Source organism: Sciurus vulgaris (genome assembly GCF_902686455.1).
Source record: "Sciurus vulgaris genome assembly, chromosome: 4".
NCBI classification, from domain to species: Eukaryota; Metazoa; Chordata; class Mammalia; order Rodentia; family Sciuridae; genus Sciurus; species Sciurus vulgaris.
In genome coordinates this window covers 149,956,604-149,970,023 of record NC_136464.1, presented here as the reverse complement: position 1 = coordinate 149,970,023, position 13,420 = coordinate 149,956,604, and the positions used below count along the sequence as shown (strand labels likewise).

Below are 13,420 nucleotides of genomic sequence, written 5' to 3'. Positions count from 1 at the left end.
GTGTTCCAGTCTAACATGTGAGTCAGATAGCCTAACAAAGAACGTAGACCATAGCACAATACTTTCTTTTAGGGAGAACATTTAAGTTTTAATCATTGTTTGGTTATTCATGGTACCAACTACCTAGGTCTTTACAGGGGTTTGATGTGTTTTTTCTCCTTTAATAGCCACTGTTAGGTAGGCAGAGTTGTCAGATTCAAAGGTAAATCAAGGACACCTCGTTCTTTAGCACAAGGTTTTGTCTGGCTTTCTTATCTGAATGTGGCCTGTTTCTTGTCTTCTAGCGTGTTAACCTCTGCTTGTCCCTGGGATGAGATAAACTTGTGTTTCTGGTTGGGAAGAGTGTGTGGTGGGGAGGAATAGGTTGGGAGGGTATTATGCCCATCCCACCCCATGTGTGACCTTCTTGGTGTTTTCTCAGCAAGACTCAGTGATTCAGCATCATCTTTTTTTTCAAGTCCTGACATATTGCATTTACTCCATTTATCAGCAAATCCACAAATCTGTGAGTTGCACTATAGCTTTTATTCTCCCATAAAGTACAGTAAGGTATAACAAAGTTTATGAAAAATAGAAAACAATAATTATGAGTAAACTTTAAGACCTTGGCTAGGGACACTATTTTTTACACACTAGTCATGACATACATGTGACTCAAAATTACAAAAAAGGTTATAATTATTAAACTGCTGTACTATAAATACTTAGATTTCTAAGGTCTTTTCAACTCTAGGATTTGGGAACTCTAACATTATTTTTCTCTAAAAACAGCTCTAGAATAAAAACAAAAATATACCTTTAATGCTGGTCATAGCAGCAATCAAATGGTCAATTATAGATTTGTATTATGTCTTTTAAAAAAATCTTCCCTCTTCTTTTCAATCTCTCAGATAAAAATGATAGAAAGGCCCCAATTTGCTGCAGTTTGTGGACATTATGATTTTTATTATGCACAACTTGACTTGTTGAGAAAGAGAGCCAGTGAACCGAGTTATCACTATGTTCTTCAGAAAGACTCTGGAACTGAGGAGAATTCTTATCAAGAAGAAAGTCACAGTCTGTCACCTGCTCAATGGTAATGTGGCAGTCTAAACTAAGCTTTGGTCCTCTGAAAATATCTTTATGTATCAGCATTCCTTTTTGTCGGTTGGTTTTGAGATAGTCTTGCTCTGTTGCCCAGAATGGTCTCAAATTCCTGGGCTCAAATGATCCCTCTGTCTCATTTATTAGCTCTGTTTTCTGAAATTCTTCCAAATTCTCCTAAAACAAATAATTGAGGAAGAACTTACAAAATCTTTAAACTTTTCATTCAGTTTCCTTGGCCCTTTTATCATCTCAAGTCTGGTTTAGCCTATTTTCTTACTCATGGAACTATTTAACTGTAGGTAAGCTTCATCCTCTTGGAACTTTTTTTTTTTTTTTATCCCAGGGGTGCATAATCACTGAGCCACATCCCCAGCCCTTTTTATTATTTGAAGACAGGGTCTTCTAAGGTTGGCCATCAATTTGCCATCCTCCCACTTCAGCTTCCCCAGTCACTGGGATCACAGGCACATTCTTGAATTTTTAATTTTTTTCCTTCCTCCTAGTGAGTTCCACTTCTAAGGGGTGAATAAAACAGTTGTATTTATTTCACTTTCCAAGGAGTTTATTTATAAGAATCATTAATAATTGAATCATTAAAATCAAATGATCATTTAAGAAGATTAGAAAAGTGAAATAGATTTCATTTTGCATTTCTATTCTAGGGATATTCAAAATATGGATGCATTCAAAAGAGAATAATAGCCTGAAGTTGCTCTTATGGTAGATTTTTTTTTTTAAGTTTACCTTAATAAATCTCTGCAGATCTACAATATTTTCTTTTTATTCTTTGTTTTTTTTTTTTTTCATACTAATATCGGTGTTCCTGTGTTCAAAATGATGGAAGCCATCACAGGCATGAAGACTCATGCCTGAGAGGGGTTTTTGTTGTTGTTTCTGCACGGTGGAGCTGGGGGATTGACCCAGGGCCTCCAGCATGCTGAGTAAGCACTCTACCACAGACCTACATACATTCCCACTTTTTTTTTTTTTTTTTTTAATGTTTTGTCATCACTTTGTGTTGTTTTTGTTGTTGTTGTTCAGTGTTGGGGATTTGTTAACTTTAGTGACTTTGGTTATTTATTGTTGAATGTGTGTGTGTATGTGTGTGTGTGTTTGTGTGTGTCACTGGAGATCGAACCCATGACCTCGTACACGCCAAGCAAGCAAAATTTTGGATGAATTGTGAAAAACATAAGAGACGTGTAATGTTGATCTTGTCAATAAGTAGTGAAAATTAGATGAGGAATAGTGGTAAAAGAATGATTTCTTTAGAAATTCACAATGGGAAAAGTAGTAGATATTTTAATTTTAAAGATAAAATGGGTGCTGGTATGGTTCACCCATCATCATAACATGTTTCAAATTGCCCACTTGATCATCAAAAATTATGTGTTCCACATACCTGAACATTGTAAGGCTATTTATGCTAAGCCCATGGCCAACATCATTCTTTATGGAGAAAAACTGAAACCATTCCCTTTAATAACGGGAACAAGACACGGATGTCCTCTTTCACCACTTCTATTCAACACTGTCCTCGAAACTCTAGCCAGAGCAATTAGACAGACTAAATAAATTAAAGGGATACGAATAGGAAAAGAGGAACTTAAGCTGTCACTATTTGCGGATGACATGATTCTATATTTAGAGGATCCAAAAACCTCCTCCAGAAAACTTCTAGACCTCATCAATGAATTCAGCAAAATAGCAGGCTATAAAATCAACGTGCATAAATCTACAGCATTTTTATACGCAAGCGATGAAACAGCTGAAAGGGAAATGAGGGAAACAACTCCATTTGCAATAGCCTCAAAAAAATAAAATACTTGGGTATCAATCTAACCAAAGAGGTAAAAGATCTCTACAATGAAAACTACAAAACACTGAAGAAAGAAATTAAGGAAGACATTAGAAGATGGAGAGATCTCCCATGCTCTTGGATAGGCAGAATTAATATTGTCAAAATGGCCATACTACCAAAAGTGCTATACAGATTCAATGCAATTCCAATTAAAATCCCAATGACGTACCTCACAGAAATAGAGCAAGCAATCATGAAATTCATCTGGAAGAATAAGAAACCCAGAATAGCTAAAGCAATCCTTCGCAGGAAAAATGAAGCAGGGGGTATCGCAATACCCGAACTTCAACTTTATTACAAAGCAATAGTAACAAAGACGGCATGGTACTGGTACCAAAATAGACAGGTAGATCAATGGTACAGAATAGAGGACACGGACACAAACCCAAATAAATACAACTTTCTAATACTAGACAAAGGCGCCAAAAATATGCAATGGAGAAAAGATGGCCTCTTCAACAAATGGTGCTGGGAGAATTGGAAATCCATATGCAACAGAATGAAACTAAACCCATATCTCTCACCATGCACAAAACTCAACTCAAAATGGATTAAGGACCTTGGAATCAGACCAGAGACTCTGCAGATTATAGAAGAAAAAGTAGGTCCCGATCTTCAACATGTCGGCCTAGGACCAGACTTCCTCAACAGGACTCCCATAGCACAAGAAATAAAAGCAAGAATCAATAACTGGGATAGATTCAAACTAAAAAGCTTTCTCTCAGCAAAGGAAACTATCAGTAATGTGAAGAAAGAGCCTACAGAGTGGGAGAATATCTTTGCCAATCATACTTCAGATAGAGCACTAATCTCCAGAATCTATAAAGAACTCAAAAAACTCTACACCAAGAATACAAATAATCCAATCGACAAATGGGCTAAGGAAATGAACAGACACTTCACAGAAGAAGATGTACAAGCAATCAATAAACATATGAAAAAATGTTCAACATCTCTAGTAATAAGAGAAATGCAAATCAAAACCACCCTAAGATTCCATCTCACCCCAATTAGAATGGTGATTATCAAAAACACAAGCAACAGGTGTTGGCGAGGATGTGGGGAGAAAGGTACACTCATACATTGCTGGTGGGGCTGCAAATTAGTGCAGCCACTCTGGAAAGCAGTGTGGAGATTCCTTAGAAAACTTGGAATGGACCCTCCATTTGACCCAGCTATCCCACTCCTTGGCCTATACCCAAAGGATCTAAAATCAGCATACTACAGAGATACAGCCACATCAATGTTCATAGCTGCTCAATTCACAATAGCCAGACTATGGAACCAACCTAGATGCCCTTCAATTGACGAGTGGATAAAGAAACTGTGGTATATATACACAATGGAATATTACTCAGCCATAAAGAATGACAAAATTATGGCATTTGCAGGCAAATGGATGAAATTGGAGAATATCATGCTAAGTGAGATAAGCCAATCTCAAAAAGCCAAAGGACGAATGATATCGCTAATAAGTGGAGGATGACACATAATGGGGGGGAGGGAAGGGTTAGTGTTAGGGTTAGAGTTAGGGTTAGGGAGGGGGGCAAGTATGGAGGAAGAAAGTACTGTATAGAGGGTAAAGAGGGGTGGGAGGGGTGGGGGGAAGGAAAAAAATAACAGAATGAATCAAACAACATTATTGTATGTGGATTTATGATTACACAAATGGTATGCCTTTGCACCATGTACAAACAGAGAGGCAACATGTATCTCATTTGTTTACAATAAAATAAAAAAAAAAAAGAAAGAAATTAAGGAAGACATTAGAAGATGGAGAGATCTCCCATGCTCTTGGATAGGCAGAATTAATATTGTCAAAATGGCCATACTACCAAAAGTGCTATACAGATTCAATGCAATTCCAATTAAAATCCCAATGACGTACCTCACAGAAATAGAGCAAGCAATCATGAAATTCATCTGGAAGAATAAGAAACCCAGAATAGCTAAAGCAATCCTTAGCAGGAAGAATGAAACAGGGGGTATCGCAATACCAGAACTTCAACTCTACTACAAAGCAATAGTAACAAAAATGGCATGGTATTGGCACCAAAATAGACAGGTAGATCAATGGTACAGAATAGAGGACACGGACACAAACCCAAATAAATACAATTTTCTCATACTAGACAAAGGTCCAAAAATATGCAATGGAGAAGATACCCTCTTCAACAAATGGTGCTGGGAAAACTGGAAATCCACATGCAACAGAATGAAACTAAACCCCTATCTCTCACCCTGCACAAAACTCAATTCACAATGGATCAAGGACCTTGAAATCAGACCAGAGACCCTGCATCTTATAGAAGAAAAGTAGATCCAAATCTTCACCTTGTTGGCTTAGGATCAGACTTCCTTAACAGGACTCCCATAGCACAAGAAATAAAAGCAAGAATCAATAACTGGGATAGAGTCAAACTACATAGCTTTCTCTCAGCAAAGGAAACTATCAGCAATGAGAAGAGAGAGCCTACAGAGTGGGAAAATATCTTTGCCACTCATACTTCAGATAGAGCACTAATCTCCAGAATATATAAAGAACTCAAAAAACTCTACACCAAGAATACAAATAACCCAATCAACAATGGGCTAAGGAAATGAACAGACACTTCACAGAAGAAGATGTACAAGCAATCAACAGATATATGAAAAAATGTTCAACATCTTTAGTAATAAGAGAAATGCAAATCAAAACTACCCTAAGATTCCATCTCACCCCAATTAGAATGGCGATTATCAAGAACACAAGCAACAATAGGTGTTGGCGAGGATGTGGGAAAAAAGGTACACTCATACATTGCTGGTGGGACTGCAAATTAGTGCAGCCACTCTGGAAAGCAGTGTGGAGATTCCTTAGAAAACTTGGAATGGACCTACCATTTGACCCAGTTATCCCACTCCTCGGCCTATACCCAAAGGACTTAAAATCAGCACACTACAGAGATACAACCACATCAATGTTCATAGCAGCTCAATTCACAATAGCCAGACTATGGAACCAACCTGGATGCCCTTCAATTGATGAATGGATAAAGAAACTGTGGTGTGTGTATATATATATATATATATATATATATACACACACACACAATGGAATATTACTCAGCTATAAAGAATGATAAAATTATGGCATTTGCAGGCAAATGGATGAAATTGGAGAATATCATGTTAAGTAAGATAAGCCAATCTCAAAAATCCAAAAGAGGAATGTTCTCACTGATAAGCGGATGATGACACTTAATGGGGGGTGGGAGTGGGACAAGAATGGAGGAAGGAGGGACTGTATAGAGGGAAAAGAGAGGTGGGAGGGGTGGGGGGACGGAAAAAAATAATGGAATGAATCAAACATCATTACTCTATGTAAATTTATGAATATGCAAATGGTATGCTGTTACTCCATGTACAAACAGAAACAACATGTATCCCATTTGTTTACAATAAAAATAAATTTAAAAAAGAATTATGTGTTCCAGGGCTGGAGTTGTGGCTCAGTGTTAGAGTGCTTGCCTAGCATGTGTGAGGTTCTGGGTTTGATTCTCAGCACCACGTATAAATAAATGGATAAAAAATAAAGGCCTATCAACATCTAAAAAAATATTTTAAAAAATTTTGTGGCCCATTAGTTCAAACTGTAATATCCATGTAGGACTTAATTAATAAGGGATATGTATTTTCCATGTAAACTGGCAGCAGCCACAAAACTCCCTTCATCTCTTCTCGGTGCTGGGAAAATAGATCTTCCATTCTTTGTCTAGATAGGAGAACTGCCAGATCTCAATTGTTTTGATTACGTATTATTTATCTCCCACTCTCACATGAATGGTAGAAAGTCCTTCTCTTCCTATGTGCCCCTGCCCATCAGAGCTCCATCTCACTATCTCCCAGGACACCCCTCTGATGAATAGTTACCTCCTCCTTGTTCTACCCTCCCCTCTCCTCTCAGCTTTCTCTCTGCCGGGGCTCCCATTCCAGGGCTGGGCTAGAGGAACAGCATTTATACAGGGTTGAATGGGTAGGGAGAATGTCTTTTGGATATTTTTTCTAATGAAGATACTATACCAGTTTGGTTCTTTCAAGTGTTCAAGGATGAGTGCTATAATTTAGCTCTTTTCAGTTCAAGCACTCTGTATGTGTCAGACAGGGGCCAGACACCTTCACAAGCCTGATCTCCTCTAATCTCATATCGACCACTGTGAAATGCTGCTGTGTCCATTTTACAGGTGAAGAATTTAGATGCAGGAACTTTAACTAGCTTGTCATTCATCATACTTCTAAAATGACTAATTCTTAACTTTGTAAACTGGGGACCTGTCATTGTGATATTCCTTAAAGAGTTATTTCTGAAGTAATAGTTCTATCTTTGGAACCCTAGAACTTACTGGTATCCCCAAATATTTTATCATATAGTCTATCCTGTGTTCTGAAATGTGGTAGTTTTTACTTAGTGACCTATAATATAAGAAGTTCTTTTTTTAAAGTATTTTTTTAGTTGTCAATAGACCTTTAATTAATTAATTAATTTATTTATATGTGGTGCTGAGGATTGAACCCAGGGCGTCACACATGCCAAGCAACTGCTCTACCACTGAGCCCCAACCCCAACACCAATTATAAGAAATTCTTTGCAAAAAATTTTGCAAAAAAGATAGGCTTTTTTTTTTTTTTTGTGGGGGGTGGTTCTGGGCCTCATGCATACTTCACACACACACAAAAAAGATATCTAGAACATAGGTATAAATCTGAAAATGCTTTGACTAGAAGCCTGTGGGAAAAATATGTCAAATGTTTTGAGAGACACCTAATGCATCATTTCTTTATTCATTAAGCGTTTATGTGCCAAGGTAAAGATAGATGGGCCCCATCCTGCTCTCCAGGAGCTCAGGCTATACTGCAGAGAGCAGGCAGGCAGCCATTGTAAAATTGGGAGTGACAAACTGTAGATTAGATACCACACAAATTGTGAGAAGATCGGGGCCTGATTTGTTGCCCTCCCCCAGGGTATAATACTTTGGAGGGACCGAAACCTGCCCTGCGGAAAAACCACTGGATCTGAAGATTTTTCTGTTTAACCCTCTCTGTGTCCCCAATTGTTATTATTTATTTTTTTTAACTGCTCTTGCCTCTTAATTCCAACCTTTTTCTTTCCCAGTATGAACATTCTATAACTTTGACCCACGCTTCTTGAACTTGGAACTTAAAGACAAAGGTGAGCCAAGCTTGGCGGCACTCTTATAATCCCAGAGGCTCAGGAGGCTAAGGCAGGAGGATCATAAGTTCAAAGCTAACCTTAGCAACTTAGCAAGACCCTGTCTCAAAATAAAAAAAAAAAAAATTAAAAAGGGCTGGGGTGTGACTCAGTGGTTAAGCAACACTGGGTTCAATCCTTGGTACAAAAAGAAAAAAAATATTGCCAAAGGTGCTTTGTGAATCTCATCACTAAGCTGAAAATACACTTGTCAAATTGGTGCCTAAAGCTATTTAAAATTCTACCCAAGCTGAACTTCCTTGTTTTCTAAGGCCTGCTGAGTATCTTCAAAGGAAATTAGAAGCTCAACAGTATAAGTTAAAAGTGGAAAAGCAATTGGTAAGTAAAATACTAAATATGGGAGGCAATTAAGAATTTCCTAGTTTCCCTGTTTGCAAATATTCATGGATCTTTATGTCAAAGTTCATTCCACTAGAAGGGCGAGACTATCTGCCATCCTTCCCTGGTTTTTAATTATTAACCGAAGAATAATGGGAAGAGGCTGGAATCAGAGTCTGGGAAGCCTGGTTTTGACCCTGGATCTAGCACTTGCTGTGTGACCTTGAGCAGTTTGTGTAAGCTTTCTGAGCCTCAATTTCCTTTTCTATGAATGGTAATTCCTGAGTGAAGGACCTTTTCCTGGTCCCTTTCAGTGTTGCACTTCTTCAATTCTATTTTATTTATTTATTTTTTGAGCTATACTTCCAGCCCCAATTGAATCTTTTTGAAGACTTTTCTATGTATTAAAACAAGTAATTACTGTAGTTAATTTGAATTGAAAGTTACCTTTAACCTTTAGTACTATATCAGAATTCTGGGGCTGAGACCAGGCTATTTGTGTTACTCAGATTTTGAAGTGCTCAAAAGTAGAATTCTCTTCCTTTACCCAGTCATAAGCTCTGGGTCACTAAACCTTTACAGAGCTTTAATTTCACAATTATAATTTACCACTTCAGAAGAGGAATATAGATGTCTTGAATGATAGCATAAACTATCAATTGCTTAGAATGAATGCCATAAACGTTTGCATTTTTAAAAAGTGCTTTATACTTAAGAGAAAATTCTACTACTTATCATAAAATACACCCTGCTACCAAGTTTTCTCAGTGATATTCTATCCATTAGAGGTCAAGATCAAATCAGAAGATGTTTCCAACATGCAAGTATGCTTTATAAATGATTCCATTCCATAAGCAGGGTCTTCGTCCATCTTCTGCTGAGCCAAATTACAACCAGACACAAGAGCCAAGAAGTCATGGAGAAAAGCCTAGATTCCAGGAGCTGCAGTTTAGAAAAAATGAAATGAAGGACCAGGTGAAAAACGGTCTAATACCAGGGCTACTATTGTTCTTTTGATTTTTTTTTTTTTTTTTTTTTTTATACTGAGGCTAGGATCCCAGCCAGCCTGGAGCACTCTAGCAAGCGCTCTGCCACCCAGCTACATCCCCAGCCCCTACCATTGTTCCTGTATCTCTGTCTTGTACTATCCTCAGGTGTTGCTTCTATTTCCCACAGTGAGCCCGAGAGGGCGCTGGACACACAATCTATAAATTAGCGATTTCATTTTCTCAGAGAATACTACATAGCTAAGTCCATAAGTCTTCTGTCCTTTGGATTGATAGAGTAAGTGTCTGTCGATAACCTATTTGGAATCCTTATTAGTTTGCCAAATCTGGTGTAATGAAGTGCAACAAGCTGAGTGGCTTAAAATAACAGAAATTTATTGTCTAACTGTTCTGGAGGTTGGAAGTGCAAAATCGAAGTGCTGTCAGTTCCATGCCCCTGTGAAACCTATAGGGAATCCTTCTCTGCTTCTTCCTAGCTTCTGGGCTTGGTTGGCAATCCTTGGCACTCCTCGGCTTGCAGTCACAGAACTCCAATCTCTGCCTTTGTCGCATAGCCTTCTCCTTAGGTCTGTGTCTACACATGACTGTCTTCTTGAAAGGACACCAGCCACGTTGAACTAGGGGCTCGCATGACCTTATTTAAACAAATTACATCTACAGTGACCCTATTTCCAAATAATATCACATTCTGAGACACTGGAAAGGAAGAAGGACTTAACACAGCTCAACCATAACAGGAATCATATATGAAAGTGAGATGTGTACAGGAACTTTACATCATTCATTCACTCATGGTTATATATGAACATGGGATCTGTGTCCCATGCTAGTGTATCACTCACAGGATGTGAAATGCCACAGTCAAAAAGAGGTAGCTTATCATCTTAAGCAGCCACAGGTTTTCTAATGCTTTTTAAATATTACTTGTGAAAAACTTGTAGGCTGTACAGAGATTATGTTCATTATATGTTGTTTCATTATATATGTTTTGTTAATGTTCATGAGTGTAGTTTTTACTTTGCAGGAATATTGGAAACAGTTAGAGGAAATACGCCAACAATACCACAGCGACATGAAGGAAATTAGAAGGAAGATGGGAAGAGAGCAGCAGGTAAATTCACTCTTCTAGTGGAAACACTGTTCTGTCAATTAAGAGTTGACTAAATGAGTTAGGTGTTAAAAGCAGTGACCTTGGACCAGGGCTATAACTCAGTGGTAGACCACTTGCCTAGCATGCTTAAGGCCCTGGATTCAATCCCCAGCACCAAAAAGGAAAACAGAAAGTGATGACCTCTTTATAGACAAGACAGAGTTTTATCATAGACCTAAGCATACAAAATTCCTTTTTAAATAGGAAAGCTATCAGACCTAATAAAAGCTTTACTTTATTATGGTTTACTAGTGAGACCTTGTCTCAAAACAAAAAGGACTTGGGGGTAACTGAATGGTAGAATGCTTTCCTAACATACACAAGTCCCTGGGTTCAATGTCCAGTACCACACACACATACAGACCTCAAACACAACCACATACACATACTCGTTATGAGTTTCTTCATTATCAGTCAGAGTTTACTGAGCAACTACTTCAGGCTAGAACTGGATCAGATGTAGAAAGTTCATAATGAGAATAAATTCATGTTCATAAGGAGGGAAAAAAAACAAACATCTAGAGTTGATTCACTTCAATTATGGGCAGGCCTACTGTTCTAAAGTCTGTACAGTCATGAGTGCATAGGTTTTAGTCAGTGATGACCCATATATATGACAGAGGTCCAAAAAGATTATACTCCCTAGTGATGTTGTAACTGTCTTAGTTTGTGATCACACAATGACAATGTTGCTTAATGATGCATTTCTCAGGACATACTCCTGTTGTTAAGAGATGCAAGACTATAGAAAGCAAAATCCAAATGCAGCTGAGATGATTATTAAAAATTCTATAAAGGTGCCACATTAGAAATTAATCTTTCCCTTTCAGAAAAGTATCTAAAATTGTAGCAGATGTGCTGCTCCTTCAGTAGATAAAGCAGCTAGCCTGTGTCTAGAGATCTCCTGTATGAAAATCACATGGATATTTCAATTCTGGGAGTGCTCTGGAATGCTCCTCCGATGAGAGGGCTGTGGTTTCCCACCTCCCACCACATGGCTATGTGCTCGTTGAATAGAACCCACAGAGCAGAAATTGATCTCTCTCTCTGCTCCCTTCCTCCTCCCACCCTGCTTCTGCGCCCCAGTGCATATGGAGGAATTACAATAAGTTAAAAGTTAAATGAGCACATGGTACAATTCAATTGCATGCAGAAGGCTATGAGTAGAGTTCTCACATATCCTATCTCATTTAGCCCCCAAACAGAGAAGTTGAGTAACTCGTCCTGTCACTTAGATATTATAAGGCAGACTAAATATTTAAATATTTGACTCTGGAACTGGGGAGGTAGCTCAGTGGTAGAGCTCCTGTTAGCATGTACGAGGCCCTGGGTTTGATCCCCAGCATATACATACATACGTAAATCTGACTCTGAAACCTTTGATCTTTCTAGCAGATGTAGTTCTGCTCATAAATAGGTGGAAATATAAGACACATGTATGAAATAATGCTAGAATAAGAAAGACTGACTATAGTTAAGCTGTGTGCATAGGAGCAAAGATAAGCAGGCTGAGTAGGAGGAACTTTTTTATGGAGGAAGGGGGCGGGACTAAGCTAGGTCTGAGAAGAAGAGTTGAATTTAGAGGTAGAGCTAAGGAGAATGCTTTGGAAGAATCATGCAAAGATTCCAACAGTATGTGCTGGGAAGGGTAGCTTGGGGTGGTTCTCTCCAGAACTGAGGTTTGGTTCATGATGGGGGGCCTTGTGTTATCATCAGCCTTATATTTAAGGCAGGTCTGTGATGGGAAGATGGGTAGCAGACTTTGTATGTGTGTGTGTGTGTGTGTGTGTGTGAGAGAGAGAGAGAGAGAGATGATACTGGGGATTTAAACTAGCACCTCATGCATCCTAGGCAAGCACTGGGTAGCAGACATTTCTAGAAAGACTATGAAAGAAGCATTTAAGGAATGCTTGAGGCAGCCACAGGGAAAAGGAACCATAAGGAGGGCAATAGGGCCGGGGGTGTAGCTCAGTGGTAGAGTCTTGCCCAGCATGCTTGAGATTCTGGTTCAATCCCTAGCACCACGAAATAAATAAATAAATAAATTAAATAAAATGCTTTATTCAGTCTTTGTCAGCTGGAACGTGTCTCCTTGCTAGACCCACTCAAACCCTGGCGGAGGTATTGAAAGTAGCCTTCAGCTCTTCAGCAGAATCATTCTTGTTGACTATACAATTTGTGTTTAGGAGAACTCAAAAGTCAGTCATCAGACCTATTTGGTGAAGAAGAATGACCTGCCCTTCCACCAAGAAGCTCCTGAGGAGGAAGTGTCTGCACAGGTAGGATTGCTGTTGCTAGGCGTACATGTGCGTTTCAGTCCACTTTCTCATTGCTGTGACCAAAGGACCTGACAAGAGCAAGTTCAGAGGAGGAAAAGTTTATTTTGGCTCACAGATTGAGAGGTTCCATTCATGGTTGGCCTACTCTAGCTCTGGGCCCAAGGTGAGGCAGAACATGTTGGTGAAAGGGTGTGGTGAAGAGAAGCAGCTCAGGACAGGGCAACCGGGAAGCAGAGGGAGAACTCTGCTCACCAGGGACAGATATGAACCCCAAAGGCATTCACACCCAGTGAGCTACTTCCTCCAGCCACACTCTACTTGCCTGTGGTTACCACACACAATCCATTTTCAGTGGTTTCATCCACATTCGGTTATAGCTCTCATAAGCTAGTCATTTCACCTCTGAAGGTTCTTACATTATCATGAGCATTTGGAGGCCACCTCACACCT

General features: G+C 38.9%; 1 protein-coding gene across 8 annotated transcripts in view; it reads left to right on the top strand.

The window, feature by feature from the left end:
- The window catches only part of NEK5 (NIMA related kinase 5), a 71,066-nt gene that overhangs the window by 26,243 nt on the left and 31,403 nt on the right, over positions 1–13,420 (top strand). For all 8 annotated transcript variants that reach the window (XM_079136159.1, XM_079136158.1, XM_079136155.1 and 5 more), the window contains 5 exons: positions 891–1,075; positions 8,468–8,534; positions 9,393–9,509; positions 10,566–10,652; positions 12,878–12,970. In XM_079136159.1, coding sequence (XP_078992285.1) covers positions 891–1,075; positions 8,468–8,534; positions 9,393–9,509; positions 10,566–10,652; positions 12,878–12,970 — 549 coding nt within the window. The remainder of the gene's footprint in view (positions 1–890; positions 1,076–8,467; positions 8,535–9,392; positions 9,510–10,565; positions 10,653–12,877; positions 12,971–13,420) is intronic.